The following is a 22,728-nucleotide window of genomic DNA, read 5'->3' as shown; positions in this document are numbered from 1 at the left end:
TGAATATTTTGATATATAACCCTTTTTTTGATAAATAATTTGATTAAAAATTCAAAATTAGTGACCAAAATAAAGTCAAAGTTTTAATGAGTAATCATATTGATACATTTGAACCCAACTAATCGTGTCATCGGTAATTAACCAAAAATAATAATAATTTACAGAGAGCATGCAAATTGTTTTTATTTGATACTCCCTCCGACCCTAAAAACGTTTTTTATTTGTGTTGGACACGTTTACCAATACACACTTTTAATTTTTAATATCTTTAAATTCGTATTAGTATTAAATATAAAAATTTCACTGTATTAAATTACTGATAAATACGAATCCAACAAGATCACTGATGACTATGTTTGATATTATAGATTAGACTTAAATTAGTAGTCAATCGCTTACCGTGAATACTACCGAAAGTCAAAAAGGAAGAATAAAATGGGAAGGAGGGAGTATATTCGTTTCCAATTTAAAGCCCTATTTATCTGTACACACTCATCACAATACCAACCTCACTTCACTGAAGCTACAATCTGCATATTATTAACAAGCTATGGCGGATCCTACACCATCTGCTCCGTACGTTTTTCATTTTCCTTATTTTCATTAAATGAAATAATTAAATAATAACCCTAGTCACTATTATTTCACTCCTACGTACTTGTATTGTTAATTTCTGTATTTTACAATTTTAATTAAACCCTAATTGCCTGCTAATTCTTTTTTATTATATATTTTCTTGTTTTTTAATCGCTCACTGTATGATGTGTGAATATCAGATTATTATTTGAACTGCTTGTTTTTTTTTCAATTTATTGTTGTATTGTAGTTGTGGAAATGTTATGTACTGTATGTTTACATGCAAACCATCTGATTTAACCTTGTTTTGATCATTATGGTGCCATTTCGGGGGAGTGTTTTTGTCGAATTTGTCGATATGTTTTTCGTTATTTTTAATTATTGGTTACAAGTTACAACCCCAAATTTGAACTAGATTATTACTACCTTTTTCAATTCTTCGAAAGTGAGAAGTGAAAACTGCGAATGTGATGTAACAGACATGGCTCATTGTAGTTGTTCCGTTCATATGTCATTGAGAAGTGAAAACTGCCAATGTGATGTAACAGACATGGCTAGATCGTAGTTGTTATGTCGTTGTGTTTGTTTTCAGAGCTAGGTTTTTGGTCATTCTATGATTAGTAATTTCAGTTAGATCATCCTAGTTGTTGTTTTATAGTGTGTGTTGCTGTGATGTTTTTGTAAATTGGGATAAGTATGTGGTTCCATACAGAAGGTTTGCGTGCCTTTGAAGGAGTTTATTAAGCTTGGGGGTTGCATCCTAGTTACTATTTTATAGTGCACTCTGATGAGTTTGTAAATTGCGATAAGTATGTGGTTCCGTGCTTTAAGTTTGTGTGCCTCAGGGAATTTTAAAGTTTGGGTTGCATTTGAGCTCAGTGTTACTTTTTTTTTGATGGAAAGCTCAGTGTTACTTATTTTTGTGTTTAGAAAAAGTGGCAAAAAAGATTATTCAACTGCGATCCTGGAGAGGAAGAAGTCTCCCAATCGTCTTATTGTCGACGAAGCTGTAAATGATGATAACTCTGTTCTCTCTATGCACCCTTCTAAAATGGATGAGCTTCAGCTATTTCGAGGAGACACAGTTCTGGCTAAGGTAAAAGTGGTTCTGGTTTTTTTAATATCCTGTATAGGGTTGAATTTACTTGAGAAGATCTTCAAGAATTTTGTATAATACAGGGGAAAAAACGGAGGGACACGATTTGCATTGTTCTTGCAGATGAACAATGTGAAGTGTCTAAAATCAGATTGAACAAAGTTGTTCGAGCCAATCTTAGGGTACGGCTGGGGGATGTTGTGTCAGTCCACCAATGTCCTGATGTAAAATATGGAAAGCGGGTCCACATCCTTCCTGTGGATGACACAATTGAAGGTCTTACGGGCAACCTTTTTGATGCATACTTGAAGCGTGAGTTTTCTTCCACTTTGATAGGCATTGTTCATTCACCTTTTTTCCCTCCTGTCAAGCAAGTGCGTGTACAAGTATATCTGATGTACTTGTTTGAAAATTTTCCTTTTCTTTTTAACAGCATACTTTCTTGACTCCTACCGACCTATTAGGAAGGGTGACTTCTTCCAAGTTAGAGGAGGGATGCGAAGTGTTGAATTCAAAGTAGTTGATACGGATCCTGGTGAGTATTGTGTGGTTGCACCTGATACTGAGATCTTCTGTGAGGGAGATCCTATAAAGCGCGAGGATGAGGAGAAATTAAATGAAGTTGGATACGATGATGTTGGTGGTGTTAGGAAACAGATGTCTCAGATCCGTGAACTGGTTGAGCTTCCTCTGAGACATCCACAACTTTTCAAGTCTATTGGTGTAAAGCCTCCAAAAGGTATATTATTGTACGGACCTCCAGGATCTGGGAAAACCTTGATTGCCAGAGCTGTTGCTAATGAGACGGGTGCTTTTTTCTTCTTAATAAACGGGCCTGAAATAATGTCCAAGTTGGCTGGTGAGAGCGAGAGCAACTTGAGAAAGGCATTTGAGGAGGCTGAAAAGAATGCCCCATCTATTATCTTCATTGATGAGATAGATTCCATTGCTCCAAAGCGAGAAAAGACACAAGGTGAAGTTGAGAGGCGCATAGTGTCCCAACTTCTGACATTAATGGATGGCCTCAAGTCCCGAGCTCATGTGATAGTAATGGGGGCAACCAATAGGCCAAATAGCATTGACCCTGCTCTAAGAAGATTTGGAAGATTTGATCGGGAGATTGATATTGGTGTACCAGATGAGGTGGGGAGACTTGAAGTTCTTAGGATACATACAAAAAATATGAAGCTTGCTGAAGATGTGAGATTCCGGACTTCTTTCTTGTATACTACCTTAAACTACTTGAATTTTTTCTACAGGATGACTCAATGTCTGCTTTATAATGTCTATAATGTGTAACAGGTTGATTTGGAAAAAGTCTCAAAAAATACCCATGGATATGTTGGTGCCGATCTTGCTGCTCTTTGCACTGAGGCTGCTCTTCAGTGCATCAGGGAGAAAATGGATGTCATTGACTTGGAGGATGAGACAATTGATGCAGAAATATTGAATTCGATGGCTGTGTCCAGTGAGCACTTCCAGACTGCATTGGGAACTTCTAATCCTTCAGCTTTGCGTGAAACTGTATGTGTTAATGAATCTGTTTATTAGAACTTTAATTGTCATTGCTTTCTTTGAGGAAATCTTTTTTATAAATTAATCATACTTCCGGGTTGTTATATATTGTTATAGTTAGACATCTATACAGAGTGTTATGTATTATCGTAGTACTTGTGATCACAGTGCCTCCTACCAGCATAGGCGTGTCTAATTATAATAGTTATTTCAAATTGCCTCTACAATGTAACCTTTCTTTACTTGGTTGGCAGGTTGTGGAAGTTCCAGATGTCTCTTGGGATGATATTGGTGGATTAGAAAATGTTAAAAGGGAGCTCCAAGAGGTATGTGGCATGTCTAAATTTAACACTCATATCTTGATCACTGCTATCATATTTGTCTAATAAAAATGTAGAATATGTTATCTAGTTAGAATTACAAAAGTTTAGATTGAATGGAGTCATCTGTACTTGTGGATGGATTTTTATGTACTTTGATGTGAATCCAACCTTTATTTCCCATGATCAGTTCCCATTGTTATTGCAGTTAGTAATTCTTCTTGCAGTAAATAATTTTAAGACAAGTTTTGATGTATTCATGGTGGCAGACTGTTCAATACCCAGTGGAGCATCCTGAGAAGTTTGAAAAATTTGGCATGTCACCTTCTAAAGGAGTTCTTTTTTATGGGCCTCCTGGTTGTGGTAAAACATTACTTGCCAAGGCTATTGCTAATGAATGTCAGGCCAACTTCATAAGTGTCAAAGGGCCTGAATTGCTAACAATGTGGTTTGGAGAAAGTGAGGCTAATGTACGGGAAATTTTTGACAAGGCCCGACAGTCAGCTCCATGTGTACTTTTCTTTGACGAACTAGATTCCATAGCAACTCAGGTACTGCTCTAAAACTGCACAAAGTAGGTTGGATCTATCTACGGAAAACAATAAAATGGGGTCTCCATATTTTTTTGCTCATTTTATCTCTTGATCCAGCGTGGCAGTTCACATGGAGATGCTGGTGGTGCCGCAGATAGAGTTTTGAACCAGCTTCTGACAGAGATGGATGGAATGACAGCAAAGAAAACTGTTTTCATCATAGGTGCAACTAACAGACCAGACATTATTGATCCAGCACTGCTCAGGCCAGGACGACTGGACCAGTTAATATACATCCCGCTTCCAGATGATGCTTCTCGTCTTCAGATTTTCAAAGCATGCCTGCGGAAGTCTCCTGTCTCTAAAGATGTTGATCTTCTAGCACTTGCACGTTATACTGTTGGTTTTAGTGGTGCAGATATAACTGAAATTTGCCAGCGTTCCTGCAAGTATGCCATTCGAGAAAATATTGAGAAGGTAAGAATTTAATATAAGCCTAGTTAAACTTTAAAGTGCATAGCAATATATGCATTGTAGAATATTGGTCCACCAGAAATATGTTTGTGATCTATTGGTCAACTGGTGCTTTTCTTTTCATTCATGGTTTGAATTGTTACAAGCTTTGGCTGGTACTCTGTGAAACTTAATTTTTCTTATGTTGGTATGTAGGTATGCAGTACTGCATATCAGTGAGGAGCCATTTGCTTTTAGAAAATATTATGTAATTTTTTTTTCTATTTACATCAAAGTATTCAGTACGAAAGTACAAGTAGTTTGGAACAGATTTTTTTTAAAACCCTGCATTTTCATGTTTTTGTGGGTGAAAAATGGCCCCTGTCAAGGATTAAAATGAGTTCAATTTGTCAAGTATATCTTGTGCTAAGTTGCTCGTAAATGTCTCTATTTCTGACCATTATAGGACATGGAAAAAGAGAGAAGGAAGGCTGAAAATCCTGAAGCAATGGAAGAAGATGAAGTGGATGAGGTTCCAGAAATTAAGCCAGCACACTTTGAGGAGTCCATGAAATACGCCCGAAGGAGTGTAAGTGATGCAGACATAAGGAAATATCAAGCTTTTGCACAGACATTACAGCAATCTCGTGGATTTGGAACTGAGTTTAGGTTTACTGATCGTCGTAGTAGTTCAACAGCTGCCGGAACTGCAGATCCATTTGCATCCACCGCTGCTGGCAGAGACGACGACGATCTTTACAGTTAAAGTCAAAATGAGTATTTGCAAGTTTTTAAGCAGATATTTAAGGACCTGCTTTATCCGTTTTTGGTTCATAAAAAAGTTTTAATTTATGTTAATTTTATTGGAAAGTTAATGGAGTGATGCAACAATTTCGGGCTTCCGATATTATGTCTAGATGTTGTCATTCCTCCATATCAGATAGTAGGATCTGGTGCCAGAAATTGCAGGCCAACTTTTCACACGTGTGTGACCCTTTGGATTGCCTTGTCCTTGAAATATCTATCTGTATTTTCATTATTGCTATATAATCTGTTTCTTTTTTCTTTAGTGTACATACTGCGAATCATGGTTAGTTGTGCCCCCTCACAACACCGACACATACCATGGAACATTAAAGCACCTGCACTGAGGCTTGGCTGACGTCTATTTGTATGACCTTTTTTCTTCACTGACTTTTCTCATTATATTATATCAATATGCTTGATGCAATGCTGGGAAAGGCATTTTTTTATATGTTGAATTGCATCCTTGGAAAAACCAGCCATGGGTTTATATTAGCTAGTGACTTTTTAGTCGACTGGTAAGTGCACAGAAGTAATTTGATTGTTCACTTCATGTTTTTACCTGCCTTTCACTTGATGTTGGTCTGAGGGTATAACCAAGTAGCTCTATTGCTGTTTTCCATCCTGTTGGACATAGAGTAATGTTTATTGGAACTTGTTTGCATTACGATTCTTATGTGCGTAAGCTAGCTTTGTGTTTTAAGAACTTTCATTTTCGAGTATTTTGGTATACATTTCTTTCATACATGCTTTTGCAACCCATGAAGTGAATAGGAAATTACGTTCTTTGTCAGGGTAGGACATCTACAAATAATGGAGGGTTGGAAACAAACAAATCTATATTCGTCTCTTTCCCTCCGCTAGGTTCTTTAGGAAAGAGAAATCATTATTGTTATAACTACAGGAAGAACCCAGGGCTTGTACACATGTATACCTAATTTTTCACTATCATACATTTAATTATCGTGTTCCTTTTCCTTCATCAAGAACTGATAGAAATGACTTGTCTAATTTGTTTTAAAGATTTTCCCCTGTTTACTGGGGACAAATATTTGAACCAGTTGGTAATGGTATCAATTTTTGTACCGAAAGGTCCACCAGAAGTCCAGATCGATGTCTTAGTCTCTAAACATGACGTTCTTAGATCAGATACATCAAGCCATGTTAGTAACATTTGCTCAAGGTTTTTATTGATGTGAAGAAATGGTTTGATGCACTAGCTAGTAACGATATTACTGTTAGGTGGTTATACGATTGTTTCTCGTGTTCTTTGGCTCTCTAGTGCAAAACACTTTCCTAATGAAATCTTTTTACAAAGCCAATACATAAGTAACTCTACTAGCTATATAATCCTAATAACAAACACTAATGCTGATTAATTCCTGGAGGGATAGTTTGCCGAGGATGAAGAGTAAGCCAGGGAGCTATTTGATGATCCTTTGAATTGCATCAACTGAGCTGGCGTCACTGAGGTGGAAGAATATGATGCAACATCCGATGTTTTTGACAATAACTTGCTGGCTGTAGGCTTGTTGGCTTCATTTCCAACAGGTGAATCCTGACGTATCTCTTTCAGTAACGTGGCAACGTCGTTCATCGTGGGGCGATCCTCTGCGCGTTCGCTAGTGCAGAGCAGAGCTATCCCAAGGGCCTGGATAATTTCTTGTATTTGTGCGTCTGGATGGCCTTGAAGCTTTGTATCTATTATGTCAACCGGATCTTGTTTCTTCTTCAAGTGAGCACGGACCCACTGGTTAACATGTTGGCTTTCTGGAAATGATGGAACAACTGGCTCCTTTCCCGTTATTATTTCAAGCAAAACCACACCATAGCTGTAAACATCGCTCTTCTCTGTGATTTTGACAGTGGAACCATACTCTGCAGTAACCGACTAAACATTATCAGCAAACACCAAAGTAACTATGTTGGATTATACGACTTTACCCGCGAAAATAGACGATACATATCATTCGAAATATGGTAGGATAAGGCCATATAAGTAAATGACATTGTTATGCCAGAGAGATTGGGTTGTGGATTAAGCAACAGTCCTGATATTAGTTGTGTGACCACACAATTGAACATGTTTAGTAATTTTCAAGTTATGTAGTGAGATAGCAAAAGCAAATTGGCATTTTGCATTTAGCATGATACCATATATATCAAGACAAACCTATAATTGAGACATTTCACATGCTGTTCTTCCTTTCTTAATCAACATCTCTCCCATCTTATCAATAACGTTAAGTTAAAATACCCCCACACCCTATGTCTTCACTAAAATCAGATGCTTAACATGATTGTAGTCTTGCTTGTCTAAGTGACTAACTAAATCAGTAAGAAATAGATTCTGATAAATTAAAAATTGTTACCTGGAGCCATGTAGCCGTAGGATCCTGCAATCTGTGGATTAGCAGAAAACGAACCATGATCGTATTCCACGAGCCTGGCAAGGCCAAAGTCGGCTAAGAATGGCTCATACTGGTCGCCTAGAAGTATGTTATGCACCTTGACATCGCGGTGGAGAATTGGTGGCACGCAATCATGGTGCAAGTAAGCTAAGCCCTGAGCAACCCCTAACGCTATCTTAAACCGAATTTCCCAATCTACCACTCCTCCTCCATTGTTTTCATGTAAAAATGTACCCAATGTACCATTCCCCAAATAATCATAGAACAACAACTTTGTCTTTCTATTAGCTGCCCATCCCAATAACCTCACAATATTCCTGTGACGAATACGTGCCAGCGTGGCAATTTCAGATGAAAATGCCGACGCTGACACTTTCTCTGAAGCTCTGAATCTTTTAACCGCGATCACCAGCCCTGACGATATCGTTGCACGATAAACAACTCCAGTCCTGCCACGGCCAATCACATTGTTAACTAACAAACTCCTCGCCACATCAGCAATCGACAAGTCGAGTTTCTGATACAACATAACTTCCCAAGGGGGTCCCAATTCCACGTCATCCTGATTTTCGAGGTCATTCTCAAGGGACTTGCGGTCCTGTTTTCTTCCAGCTAGGATGATATAGAGAGCAGCTAAGAGTAACGCGCAGGCAGCGCATAATAGCACAATCATTGCCACTCTGGCACCACCGTGTTTCGAGGATCCATACTTATCATCCTTGCATTGATTACCGGAATAACACAAGGCCTCATTGCCAGCTAGGACACTTAGTGGAAGTTTCGAGAAGAATGTAGTATCCGGCACGTGACCTGAGAAATTGTTATGCGAGATATTGAGTACCACCAGATTTTGAAGGTCAGCGAGATATTTAAGATCACCGGAGAGATAATTATGAGAGAGATCCAGCACTCCGAGCTTATGTAAGTCACCGAATCCCGGTGGAATCTCGCCGGAGAGTTTGTTCCAGCTGAGATTCAATGCGATTTCTAGACCTGGAATTTTAGCAATGCTCGCTGGAATTCCACCGGAGAGCTCATTTGTACTTAAATCAACTAACTGTAGCTTTGAGCATGAACCGAGTTGATCAGGAATTGAACCGGATATTCGATTTTTCGAGAGAACGAGTTTAGTGAGTGAGTTCAATGAGCCGAGACTCGGACTCAATGCGCCCGAGATCATGTTATCCGATACGTCTAAGAATTGGAGGGAAGACAGTTGATTCAAATTCTCCGGCAATGTGCCGGCGATTGAATTTGAATGCAAGTCTAGAAATGTGAGATTTCGGCAACCGGAGATCTCCTGTGGAATTACACCGGTGAGACGGTTTGATCCGAGATCGAGAAAATTTATGTTCTTCAAGTTGCCTATTTGAGGCGGAATTGATCCGGTGAGCTTGTTGTTGTTGGCTCTTAATCGAATAAGTGATGAGCAGTTTCCGATCTCTGGTGGAATCATACCGGATAGATTGTTTGCCAATAGTAAAAACTTGTTGAGATTTTGTAGCTGGAATATGCCTTTTGGAATTGGACCTGTCAATGAATTTTGCGATAAGTCGATAGCTTCGAGGTTGTGACAGTTTGATAAGGAGGCAGGTATTCCGCCTTCGAGATGATTTTGCCATAGGAATAGTAAGGTGAGGTTCTCTAGGTTTCCGAATTCCAAAGGAATTGAGCCTATCATTTGGTTGTTGTCGAGCTCGATGTGAGTGAGGCCTCGACAGTTTCCTAGCTGAGCTGGAATTGGACCGGATATTTGATTGACGCTCAATTGAAGTTCTTGTAACAAGGTCAAGTTTCCGAATGTTGTTGGAATGCTTCCTGTTAATGAATTCATTGAGATGTCAATGACAAGTAACTGATTACAGTCTCCGAGCTCTGGTGGAATAGTGCCTACTAAGTTGTTCTGCCACAACAAGAGGTTTTGAAGATTTTTCAGATTTCCGAGGCGTTTTGGAATTGATCCGGATAATGAGTTTTCGTATAGGTATATGTTTTGGAGCTCGGTGCAGTCACCGAGCTCTGGAGGAATTTGACCGGAGAGAAGTGAGGTGTAGATGGCAAGAGTTTCGAGTTTCTTGAGGAGGCCTAGAGTGGAAGGTAAGAATCCTGATATGCTTGTTTCTGCAAGGCCTATCATAGACAAGTCAGTGCAGTTTCCGAGTTCCTGCGGTAACGGACCTTCAAGATTTTTGTTGCCACCAGCTCTGATCACTTGAAGCTTCTTCAAATTTCCTATAGTACTTGGAATTGCACCACTGATTTGATTATCATATAGAATAAACCATATCAAACTCGAAAGATTGCCAATATCATCCGGAATTGATCCTTCAAGATGGTTCGAATTAAGAAGAAGCTGTTCAAGCTTAGGCAAGTGACAAATCTCACTTGGGATTTCACCTGTCAATGCATTGTCACTCAAGTCCAAATGAACCAATTCTTGTAGACCACCAATCTGTTTCGGTATCAATCCGGTGAGATTAGTCCCGGACAAAACCAGCGTCTTCAACGACTCCAATGAGTTGAAATTACTCGGAACATTTCCGAGTAAATCAACATACTTCAAGTTCAACTCCACCACTTGATTGTTTGCGTTACAAGAAACACCAAACCATTTGCAAGGAGTGTCGTGGGACGAGTCCCAGTCGCGTAAAGTATCCTCCGCGGAGCCTTTTAAGCTGGTCTTCCATGAAAGAAGAGCTTGGCCTTGTGGGTTAACAGCTGAAGAAGCATGTAACAAAATGGAAAAGAATAAGAGAAAAAAGATGGTACTAAAAAAAAGATGAACAGGCATTACAAAAGCCTAAGTTGATGCTGGTGTTAATGTTGTTGTTGGTGTTAATACAAACCCCAATAAAAACTAGGCAGAGAAAGGAAAGGGATGACAATGAGAGAAAAACCAAATCATGTTTTGTGGGTTATGAATGGTTTATTTATTTTTTGGATTGTTATTTTAATAACACACAACTACTAGTAGTGTAGTAGTGTTGGTGCAGATTAAAAATAAGGTGATGAAAGACCCAGAAACTCCGGATCCAAGAACAGCTAGGCCATTATGTTTTTGCAGGGACACTGAGAAATATGGAATTTTAGATGGCTGTTTTTTGGATTTGTTTATTAGTTTATATATTAATGGAGGTAGAGGTTGTGGGACTTGTGGGCGGTGTGACAGGGGATGAGAGAGAACATTTTCTTTTTCTTTTTTAAAAAATTTATTTTTCTGTTTTTCATAATTAATTACACACGCTAGAGATCGAACTTCTAACCTAACGCGATGACTACAAGAACTCAACTGTTAGAAAAAGTACGAGTTAAGTTAGTCACAAACTGCGCTGAGAATTGATTCAAAACACGATTTTAGTTACATTTTTGGACTAAAAATTCTCATTTTTTTCTTTTTCGGTTACTTGTGAATTCAATCACCTCAACATTTCAAATACTCAGATATTAAACTTACTAAAAACATGAGTAGCTTATTATCAAATTGTTGTTTCTTTGGATCAAATGTAAATATTTAGAAAACCACCTACTCATAAATTTATATATTCAAATACTTTCCGGTAAAATTCCTTTAATGGACGGTATTGCTAGAAATATCCGAGTAAAAAATTATATGGATAAGGAAATCTCTATATGAAGGTGTGAAATTGAACATTGTCCAAGATGAAATTTAACTGATTAATAATACAACTGGTCAAGGGAAATGTTAAACACATAGCTGAAAATTCTCATTTGGTTATTAATCTCATTTTAAGCAACTCTAAATTCTAAATTAATTTTGACCTAGAGTATTTCAAATAGTCTAGGGAAACCATAATAAATAATTACTCCCTCCGTTCTACTGGATTGTTTACGTTATTTTTCGGCACGCTTTTCAATACTCGTTTAAAGTATAATTCCATAATATTTTGTTTTTTTAAAAAAATTCCGAAGAAATGTTTTATATTTAAACTTTTATTCAAAAAAAACATTATGAAACATACTTTATTAAAGTCTCGAAATACGTGCAAACAGTGTACGTAACCTATCCCGCGGGACGAAGGGAGTACTTAGAAAAAGAAAGATTTGAACATGTATATAAGTGTGATAAAAATTCAAAATACTAGCTTCGGATCTAGATCTAAATCTAAAATCTCCTAGACATTTAGTGTATACAAACTTCAGTAGTGTGTCATGACAAGATCTGCATTCTCTTTTAAAACATATAGTATGATTAATATATATGTGGCTACTTAGCTACTTCAAGATTGTTTATTTTACTATTTTACAACTTAAGACTCCAATCATATCATATAATGAATAATCTACATATTCTCCCTCCATTGGTAGATTTCTTATGTACGTAGTGCATTGTCTTCCCTCACATATATTATCTATCTACCTACCTGCATGTACATAATATTTCACAAATTAAAAACATTTTCAGATGAATAATTATAAAATTTTACAACTGTCTGTATTTACATAAATTATTCATGATCTCAGGTAATAAGCGAGTTTTTTTGACCGATTTGGCTTACATATCTTATAATTAAGTATTCCTTTTAACAAAATTCAGGAAGAACAAAAATCGTAAAATGACAAGTGATAAATTTTTAATCATACGAGCTATCTCATCGCGCTTACGAGCGAGTTAAGATAAATCGTAATTAAAATATATTTTAACAATTATTTATCAAGATTTGCAGTGGTGAACAAGGAGCGACAAAATGATCAGAAACAAGTAACCCATTGCATGCACATGGTGGACTATATATGAAGACTCCATAAGATCAGACACTCACCATTTAATAAAAAAAAAATCAGATCCATTTTGTAATTTTTAAATAATAAAGGAAAAAAAGCCATCACGTGATGTCGCGTGACAAGGGGGACTGTGTGAAGAGAATATATATGATTTGGATTTTTGATTGCTTCACGATATAGGATTTAGATTTAAATTAATGTTTGTTTATGGCTAGCCCTCGTGACTTTTATTGATGGTGCAGGGCTTATGAAAACTAATATTATTGTTTTTTACATAGAATTCTCTTTAAAGTTTGTTTAGGAATCTAATCACGAGATGAGAGAAGAAATGAATACAAAGGGGAAGAAAAGATAGGACTAAAAATGGTGGAGAAGACAGACTTTTATTTATCTTATTTTTTAAGTTATTATTTGATGCCAAAATGAAGCTCAAGACAAGAATCATATCATCCGTTCAATACCCTATTGCTCGGAGAAGTTTCCTTCTAGTTTGCATTATAGGCTACCAACATCCTGAAAAGCGATTATCGTAATTATCCGTGAACCGAAAAATTTACACAAATAGATATAATATGAAAAATTGATACGAATGTTACATTACTCTATCCGCATGCTTAATATAAGGATTTTTCGATTAACAATAATTTTTGTCTTTCGAAGACAAATAAACTAATAGATCGATAACAATCGCTTGATGTGAATCGGTGCCCACTGCACTTTTTTTTACTATCTCTTAAAGAAGTTTCCTTCCAATTTGAAAACTATGTACTTCTTTTAACTAGATTGTTCAAATTTTCTCTATTTATGTTCAGTTCGGTTTATATCCGGTTCGCAAAAAATGAACATGCAAGCGAGAATGATCCGAAACAGTGTAGCCAGATTAAGATATGATGAACGGCACCATGTTACAATACATAAGATTCATTAGAACATGTGTATTTAAGTTAAGAACAGTGAAAATAAAGCATAAAATGCACTGAAGAGAATGATACAGACACACACACACAACTGAGTAAAAGAAATGATGGAGACACTTTACAAAAGCTGTTTGGTTAAATAGTTTGGGGGAATGAAAGTTTGCAGCAGATGGGAGTCACATCTTTTCTGGGCACCACACCATGTAAAGGATAAACTTTCTAGGGGTCCAGTACTTGTCTTCTGATAATGATTTCTATTTATTTTGATGGTGTGTATGTTGATCAATTCACTGTCATTTGAATGTACTCTTTAAGTCTCATCTCTTTTACTTGGTTGGGTCTGGAAATCAAATCTTCTTATATGTAGTAACAAAAGGAGAGGACATAGTAGAATGCACAAGTACTAAAAAGTACACAAGGTGATAACAAGGAAAAAGTGAAATTGGTAGCTCATGATTTTTCTCGACCCGTGCGTGTTATTTTTGCGCAGGGTCATGCATAAAATTGTTATTTCAAAAAAATTTCAAGGTATCGTTTCAATAATATCAGATGTCCCTGAAGTGACGGCAACTGACAATTATACTGGAATGAGATTTTAGGATTTAAAATTATTAATCATAAACAAATTGAATATTTCATTATCGCCGTAAAAAATTGTGGTACGTATATATATGGATCGCTCGTATTTTAAATCAAAAATTTTTCTTTACATATGTTACGATTTTTTAGTATATGTTGCTATATATCATGTATTCATGTCCCTGAAAAAAGAAAATAGATCGAATTTATATCAACTGCTGCCTCCAAAACCTGAATGACAATGAGAGGCTGTGGGATGGTAATATATCATTTCACTTGTTTTTGCAAACAATGTATTGTCTGTTTTATTAATCAAATTATTAGAATTGCAATCATGAAATACTTGTTATTATAGTCCTATATATAAATAATGCATTAAGCTACGGGTCCAGCTTCAAATTATTAAGATATATAATCTGATCTTTCTTTCAATTATTAATACGTATAAGATTTCATTTATAAACATTAGTTTTATAACCCCACTTGCAGAAATGAAATACTACTCTTGCGTATTATTCCAAAAAGCAGAAACCGACATTATTTAATAGAATAGCTTTTCAAGAATTAATCAGATTATCGATAATTAATCGAAGTATTAAATGGATGTGATTAATAAATATGAAAATATTTAATTTATTAAACTATATATATTAATTTAAGAGAAAAATGCAGTGATTACTTGGATTATAAAATCGAATCAGGAGAGCATATTAGAATTAATCGGTAAAATTAATGATTTTCAGAACAAAGCTCTTGCGATAAAAACATACTATATTTTCCTAAAATAGTAAGAAAGATTAGTATTGCCTGATGTGTTTTGGGCATAATATTTGGATTTTTGAAGGAATATAATAAATTAAATTAAAATTCATACGAGAGTAAAAACACGTGATCAAGCCAAAATACACAGGAGTATTTAATTTTATTCAAGTTGATACACCAAAATATGTGATTTTCTTATGTGCATCAAATTTTTTTGAAACTATATGGATCATAACAAGTTGTACAGATAATGTGATAGATAAGCTTATCTGACTAGCGATATTAAACTAAATTAAGATGCAGATTCATCATTGATGTGAGAGGCCAGGTGCAAGTGCAAATCGCAATCCAATCTCAACTTCCTATTCATTTATATAAATTCCTCGTAAGATACTAGTTAGTCCGTGAACAATTAATTTATTGCTTAGTGGATATTCCACTATTCATACATAAAGTGATTTGGTTAATAATTTCAATTCGAGTTAATAAATTCTCAATATTATTTAGAATTAAATGAATATTTGACCGTTCAAACCTCTTTACACTTCTCCTTTTCAGTTATTTTCTCGTCGTGTTAATTTTTTTAATATCTGGGTGGGTTTGTGGGTTTGGTGCCTAAAAAAGAAAGAAACACTCTTATAAAAAAGATTATATAACACTTTTGTGTATTTTCAAGTTTCAAAAACAGTTGTTTATCTTTCTTTTAATTTCTTGTTCTCGTCATGCTAATATGAAAATAAAACTAAATTATATTAGTATTGTAACGAATGTTAATACTTACCTAATATAAAAGCTCATTTACTTGATTACTTCAGTATTCATATTTCCCCAAATCCTGAATAAAATAATTTATACACCTATTTTTATTAACATAACCTAAATAAAAAAATGGAACGAAGAGTAATATTTTCGAGAATGGCTGGCTGAAGCAACCTTTGATGTCTCTATCGAATGTTCTTCACTGATTTCAAGGTTAATGGCCTGTTTACCTTTACTTCTTTCGGCTCCATTATTTATTAATCAATTGACAATCCCACTATTGATCACCCTTCTTACCCAGATGTTAAGACTCTTTTCAGTTTGTTCCTTGCTTCTTCTAAACTTAATCACAACAAACATTAGATAATTAGTGATAGGTTTAAGCCATCTTCCCACGCAACACCAATAATTATCAGAAGACTTCGACCTGGAGCTCTATGATTATAATAAACAATCACGACAACTTTGAATGCTAATAGAAGTTTGGTATATAATCTTCCAATTATATTTCAACATAATTTTATGTTTGCATTAAAGCGTATTAGCCACTTGTATGCGACAATTGAAATAGGGGGCGAAAGATTAACTTGTAAGCATCAATGGCTCACACAGCGCAAATAAATATACTATGCACGCTACAGAGGAACACCTTATTTTGTAATAATATCTAGTTCAAGGATATCGGCCCCTTTTGACAGACTTCTTTGTCTATCTCTTCTCTATATGATATTTATTCTAGACTAGATGGTGAAATAAAGAATTTATTAGATACTTATTCCATTACCACATTGATAGTTGCCGCAAGACAAGACCTCAAGGGAAACAGCTGCTTTACTCTCTATTTTTGGACACTATGCATTTCGGATTATATTAGTTTTTTATATATAAAACAGGGGAGGGGCAGGAAGGACCTATGATCTTGTCATGGAGAGGGTAGGAGGGGATGCTTCTGCCACGAAGCAATCCCCAATCCCTACAACTGCTTTACTTAAAGGGAAAATACTACCTTCTGCTGTGATCCCATCCTAACCCTGCATTTCCTTTGTTTCCGACTGCCTGCAACGGTTCCGTCAAACCCTTTACACTGCTGCCAAGTGCCTCTCCCTGTACAATAAGATAAAGTTGGAGGTGATTTAAAATTAGGACAAGGTTATCAACTTCTTAAAATGCCCATTCCCAGGTTTATGTTTCTTGCAGGGCAAGGATTGTATGCATTCCTATACACAAGATCATGGATGGATCATGGATAGTAGTTCTATCAAACTTCCAAAAGCAAGGAAAACAAATCAGGACTGCCTACAGATCATCCAAGAAAAATCACTTTGCACATGTAATTCAATTCCATTTTTTATAAAATTAGATCTTGGAAATGATCGGCTCAAATAGATGGTCATCATAAGCTATTTATTTTACCAGATCCAATCAATCTAACTCGGTCGAGAATATATTTTTATGCTATCCAAAAAATACCAGCGGCACGCAAGACATATGAAAGTACACAAGCAAGTAGCAAAGATGCCATCCTTAACTTAGTATAAAACTACAAAAATTGCATTTTATGTTCAAATTACCTCTTGCCAGCCCATACTTTCTAGAATTTTTCTTGCGTAACTACCAGCTCCAAATGACATGTTCAAGGATTCAGCTGCAGCTACCTCATGATTATCAGAAACAGGGGAAGATGGTGCCGCATCAACAGCAAAGGGAGAACTCTTTTGTCCTGGACCCACTCCAAAACCACCATGGAAGACTCTTCTCTCAGCAGCTCTATCTCTATATGCCCGCTTTGTATTCAGAAGTTGCAAAAGCACAAGTGACATGAGCAAACTAGAAACTTGGGATAGTGTATCAACATATGGGAATCATAAATACAAGTATACAATAGCAGCATATATAGATTCGTTTTTCTATTTTCCTGTCTGTGGTTCAATTGTTCATGAATATCCTCAGATCTATGTACTCTATTTTACCCAGCAGGCAGAGCATTTCAGATCTAAGTAAGTTTGATCTGATAATTACTTTTAGTATCTGAATATCAATATACAAAAAACTTAACATATCCGTACAACGCTAAAAGCAACTCATGGTTCCTACGTGTATAACCTACCACCTAAAACATCCATCACATATAATGTCATGTGGTTTATGGAAAACACTAGACTATATCCAATTGAAAAAGATACCTTTGGGACTACAGAGAGCTTCCCCGGTATCAAGGAATCCTTGCAAACTGGATTCCCTTGTATCATTGTTGATTCAGAATTTCCACCTAATTTACATGGTCTTTTTGTTGACAATTGAGGGTAACCCCAATCTTTCGTTGGGTTGGAAGAATCATAAGTTTGCATGGATGCCAAGTATGCGGCGCTCGGAGTCCTTAACTTATATACCTGGCCTGTGTGGAGAAAACAAAGTATATCAGTATGCTTAAATTTTCAAAAGCAAGTAATCATTATTTTTTATAAAGAACCAGAAGGTCAATTTATCATATCATACTATGATTTTATAACGAATATTCCCAAAAATATATTATGAAGCATGTAGACCACGATTCTAAAAGTGAGTTGTAGATTTCCCTACGTATATGAATCATGTAGATAAATATTAAAATAAAAGAAAACTCGATTCAATTCAAATTGATGAACAGCACCGAATAAAATTAGGGAATGTGGCAAACCTGATGTAACTCGTACCCGGTCATAATGTGCTTCGCATACGGGAGCAGTTTTCAGTAGACCACTTCCTGATGGCATTGAAGGATGGAGCTTCATAGACCGTCTCAACAGTCTCCCAACCAGCCTGGCAACCTCACCTTTTCCATTTTTTTTAGTTCCTCTGACCATTTTCCAATCCCACAAGTCCACTACCGGAAAATCCGTCACCTGCTCGTCCGATTCAATCACTTGACCATACTGGGCTCGCCAGTTCTCTTCGTCCTGAGAAGCACCTAATAAATGCAAATATACATTACTCGGAGAAATATCATCAGCCTACCTGCTGGCTTACAGGTGCATGCACAGAAAGCTACATGTACAAGAGAAGGAGATGTTACCCTATATCTTTGCTAATAAATCACCTCTATAAAACTGATTTTGGCTTTAAAGAGAAAAAGGTCTTCAAAATACATATTTTACTGTCCCCATACGACACAGAAAATATCTTACAAACGAATATATGACAAACATCTAATAAATGAAGAAGACATTAAGTAGATGTCCAAAAATTAGGTATATAAAGATAGGAAGAGACTAAAAGCAAAAACTTTTCATTAACTTACTCTCGCACTTGCGACAATTAACAGATTCTGTACAGTTTATTGCGATATTGAACTAAGAAATAACAGATTATAAGGTAAGTTTAATATGAAATTCAGAAAGAGAATGATCAATACAGGAAGAATATATATAAATTTCTTAAATTAACCTTGTCTAGCACAAACCTTCATCACTTAAATCATTTTCATCGGGGATCCATTCACCTTCTTCTAGTGTGTAGGCATCATCAGTGCTTGCACCTGATATAAGTAGAGCTTTTATGGTCTCATGAAGACATAACACCCTTTACAAATTGGAATAACTATATTTAGACACACCTTCAATTGAACATTCGAAGCTCTCAGCACCATTAATTTCTCCAAGCATCCTTTCATCAGAAGCCATTGTTGTGCCACAAGGAGCATCTATTGCGTGATTGGAATAACCCGATAAATAAAGTTCAATAAGAGTATCTTCTAACCTACAATAGACGAATTTTGTTTTAGGCATAATTATTAATTAGAACGAATACAAAGATAAATTCGTAGGGGAGAGATAGAAAGATACCATTCAGATGGCGGAGGTAGATTTTCAGGTAGTTCATTGTCCATGCTGTCCATTTCGCCTTACAATTATAAGAAGTAAAATTTAAAAACAAATTAAGTGTATTGGCTAGATATTCAGGTGTAATAACTATAGAGTAATGGGAAAGAGAAAAAGCAAAGGAGAAGAGAAGAAGAAAATAAGCAAACACGCAGAAACAGATATGGGAACTATGGATTATATCCCCACCAGGGCGTTAGATATTTATAACAAAAACAAGAAAAGTTTGTAGGAGATTCTTGACAAATTCTACTTATTTGTTGATATAATTTATCACCGTAGACGTGATGAGACTAGAGTGTTCATGAATCTCTGAATTTCACATTTCATATATCATTTTGATGAACAGAAACGACTCTTTGAAAGGTGAATAGCTTGTACATAAAAGAAGTAATCTACAACAAAAATCTTAGAAACACACTGCGGACAGGCTTACCAGTGTTCGATTTATCAGGAAGTATTTCCATATTTTTATCATAAGCCTTAGACTCTCCATTCTCTAACATAGTGTGATCAAGATCCTCATTAGACTGGGCACATGTACCAGCTTCATCTTGAGTCTGAGATTTGCGCATCAGTTACACAGTACCAAAAGACTCAAGGTAAAAAAGGAACAAAGAAGAAAAGCCGACTAATACCTCGACAGATTCTAATAGCACATAATTTCCATTCTCAAATTTGTAGTAGAGTCCATTACTAGTGCTATAGTACCAGCCAGCATTTGGATCGTGATAAAATCCACTGCTGCAGTAGACAAAATGAAAACAGACGGTCACAAATTTCTGTGCATTTACGATAAGATTTCTGCGAGGTACAATACATCATTTTCTTGCAAAACTCCCCACCACCCCCTACAATATGTGGCATGAAAATTAAAAATCATCACATCCACCTAAAATCGTTATACACTCACATAGTTATAAACAAAAAATTTATCATACTTAATGACATCAGGTAGCTCCAATTTCACAAATGGGAAGTACCGAATTATGTGCAAAAACGACATAGAATTAAAGCGACATGATCTGATCTATGGCACCCCTACCACTCCCTATGGCACGGAAATTTCAAATAATCAAAATCAACCTAACATTGTTATAAGGTTATTAAAACAAAACAATTCTCTTAGTTACAGACATCAGGTAGTTTCAAAATGACGAACAGGAAGTATTGTCTTACTAACAGAAACGACACTGAAGCCGATTCCCTATAAATGCAGTACTAGTCACAAACCGGACTTGCTTACTAATTATCCGTGTTGGAAATGTGTACTCCTATTAACTCACACAATGATCCGTAACTACATCAGTATATATAAGTACTACTTCGTAATTAACTAAGCAAAATAAGCTAAACATCAATTAGCGAAAATCGAAACCTAATAAATCGGTAGAAACAATTGTGTATCATCAATTAATTTAATTATTTCAATAACTAATTTAACTGAAGCTACACAAAATGGAAACAGATAAATTAAATTAGACAGGTAAAAATTCGAAACCCTAACAATAACAAACAAGCAAAAATAAAAATTCCACAGATTTGTGTATGTATTTGTGTCTATAAATATACCTAGCATGGTAATAAAGCTGCGAATTGTGGTCCCACACGAACGATGAACTAGCTTCATCTTCATTTATTTTCTGGTGATCTTCCATTCCCGCCATCTAACAGCTCTGTTTACAAACCCATATGTATTGTGTGTGAAACATTTTAAAAGTGGACAAAAATTTTATATGCAGTGGATAAGCCCAATGACTTTTTATTGTGGTTTACTCTCGGCCCAATGTGTCTCGTAACGGGAGATGGGTACTGCAGTTCAAGCTCGTTAATATAACTTATTTCCTCAAATTGTCAGAGTGATTTAAACCATTGCCTCCGACTTGACTGTTTATACGAAAAATCGTCAATAAATCGGTCAAATATTTTGATCGATTTGATAAATTAATCATAAATTATTTGATTTTTTTAAAATTATTGATAAATTACAAATTGGGAGCTCAAACGATCAGTTTCGATTTACGAAATCTGTAATCATGCAGGATAATGCATTCTCATTTAATCTCCATTATTCTCGTTGATAACTCCGGTGTGTGGGCTGCTCCTTCTGATATCGCGCTTGAATCTCGCAGTTGTGGTGTAGCTGTTGTGGGGTGTCTGCAAAACAACACGTAAGGTGGCTACACGTGTATATGAGTGTGTAAGAGAGCGGAACCTGGAAATCTCTTCCCATTGGGGTATATATAGCCCAGGGTAGGCTATATGGGTTGATACCTTTAGATTATGACCGTTCATTGTTAGGGGCGGAGGATGCCTGCCTCGGATGGATTTCGTACACGTGCAAGTAAGGACCGCCTTTAGAATGCACCAAAGATGTCCTGAAGTGTGTCATTAATCTAATCAGTTCTATATATTTTTCTACCTTATACAGTATTATATACGGCAGGTCACACAGCTGTTCACACAGATTTCATCGTTCCCAAGTTTATATATAACTATGATGCAAGTAAATATAGCGATTGTTTTGTTTTCTGCTAAATCTTCACCTTCACTTCTATTTTAGGTATAACCATGGGAACTCAAGCTTTACTAGAGGACGAAAAATCATATGCTGCAGCTTCAGCCCCATCAGACGCAAACTCTCAAGTACCCTTGCATGTACACTCTATTGTTTTGTTATAATTTCTTATTATCTGCTACAATTATTTCACTCTTTTGACTCCTAAATTATGACATACAACATTTTATGACGGTTTGCATCAAAAAATATATAGAAATAAAATTTTGTCTTAAAGCCAAGTACGAATATATCAATTGAAAAGATTTAACACTTATTTATATGACACCTGCAACACTGGCAGTTGGAACTTAGAAACATAAATGGTAGTTTTAACTTGCAATCTTTAAAAGCTGATAGGCTCTCTGCTTCTCCTCGAAAATTCAGGTCCACTCAAGGGATTACTTGCAGTTTTCACCTTAAACCAGTCATAAAGTCACTAAATAAATCCATGCATGTTTTCCCATATATATATATATTTATTTATTTATTGTAATTTTGATGCCAATTCCAGGTCGAAAAGTTTGCAGCAGAGAAAATGGCAGAGCAGAAGGCAATCGACGATTGGCTTCCTATCACCTCATCGAGGAATGCAAAATAGTGGCACTCAGCTTTCCACAATGTCACTGTTATGGTTGGAGCAGGAGTCCTAAGTCTACCTTCTGCTATGGCAGGTCTTGGATGGTTAGTATCAAGAACTCAGGAGTTCAATATATTACAATTAATTTCAACAATCAAAAAAATAGATAAACAATCTTAAAATAGTTAAGCGGGCTTCGGCGAGAGTAGTACGAGGATGGCTGGAAAAACCTAATAATCGTAGTTAGATTGTGCCACAATAAACCA

General features: G+C 36.0%; 3 protein-coding genes across 4 annotated transcripts; 1 reads left to right on the top strand and 2 right to left on the bottom strand.

Annotated features, from left to right (window-relative positions):
• Positions 1–446: 446 nt before the first annotated feature.
• On the top strand, positions 447–5,556 carry LOC141717651 (cell division cycle protein 48 homolog). Its single transcript, XM_074519815.1, has 9 exons — positions 447–576; positions 1,507–1,672; positions 1,756–1,984; positions 2,106–2,872; positions 2,975–3,196; positions 3,442–3,513; positions 3,777–4,058; positions 4,158–4,517; positions 4,960–5,556. Exons 1-9 carry the CDS (start codon positions 551–553, stop codon positions 5,257–5,259), a joined length of 2,424 nt encoding a protein of 807 aa, XP_074375916.1. The 5' UTR covers positions 447–550; the 3' UTR covers positions 5,260–5,556.
• Positions 5,557–6,459: 903 nt separating this feature from the next.
• LOC141717650 (uncharacterized) lies at positions 6,460–10,799 on the bottom strand. Its single transcript, XM_074519814.1, has 2 exons — positions 7,670–10,799; positions 6,460–7,175 (listed from the first exon to the last, which is right to left on the bottom strand). The coding sequence occupies exons 1-2, from the start codon at positions 10,497–10,499 to the stop codon at positions 6,673–6,675; spliced, it is 3,333 nt and encodes a 1,110-aa protein (XP_074375915.1). The 5' UTR covers positions 10,500–10,799; the 3' UTR covers positions 6,460–6,672.
• A 4,741-nt stretch (positions 10,800–15,540) lies between these two features.
• On the bottom strand, positions 15,541–21,114 carry LOC141717649 (uncharacterized). Of its 2 annotated transcripts, none has more exons than XM_074519812.1 (11): positions 20,898–21,114; positions 19,964–20,069; positions 19,762–19,885; positions 19,290–19,347; positions 19,061–19,203; positions 18,908–18,982; positions 18,146–18,415; positions 17,652–17,863; positions 17,040–17,252; positions 16,475–16,572; positions 15,541–15,805 (listed from the first exon to the last, which is right to left on the bottom strand). In XM_074519812.1, exons 1-11 carry the CDS (start codon positions 20,990–20,992, stop codon positions 15,730–15,732), a joined length of 1,470 nt encoding a protein of 489 aa, XP_074375913.1. In that variant the 5' UTR covers positions 20,993–21,114; the 3' UTR covers positions 15,541–15,729. The 2 variants fall into 2 exon arrangements, with proteins under 2 accessions (XP_074375913.1, XP_074375914.1); XM_074519813.1 differs by having other exon boundaries at positions 15,541–15,810; positions 20,898–21,113.
• Between the last annotated feature and the right edge of the window lie 1,614 nt (positions 21,115–22,728).

Source organism: Apium graveolens, chromosome 4 (genome assembly GCF_009905375.1).
Source record: "Apium graveolens cultivar Ventura chromosome 4, ASM990537v1, whole genome shotgun sequence".
NCBI classification, from domain to species: Eukaryota; Viridiplantae; Streptophyta; class Magnoliopsida; order Apiales; family Apiaceae; genus Apium; species Apium graveolens.
The sequence above is the reverse complement of the archived record's forward strand: the minus strand, read 5'-3'. Positions and strand labels throughout refer to the sequence as shown.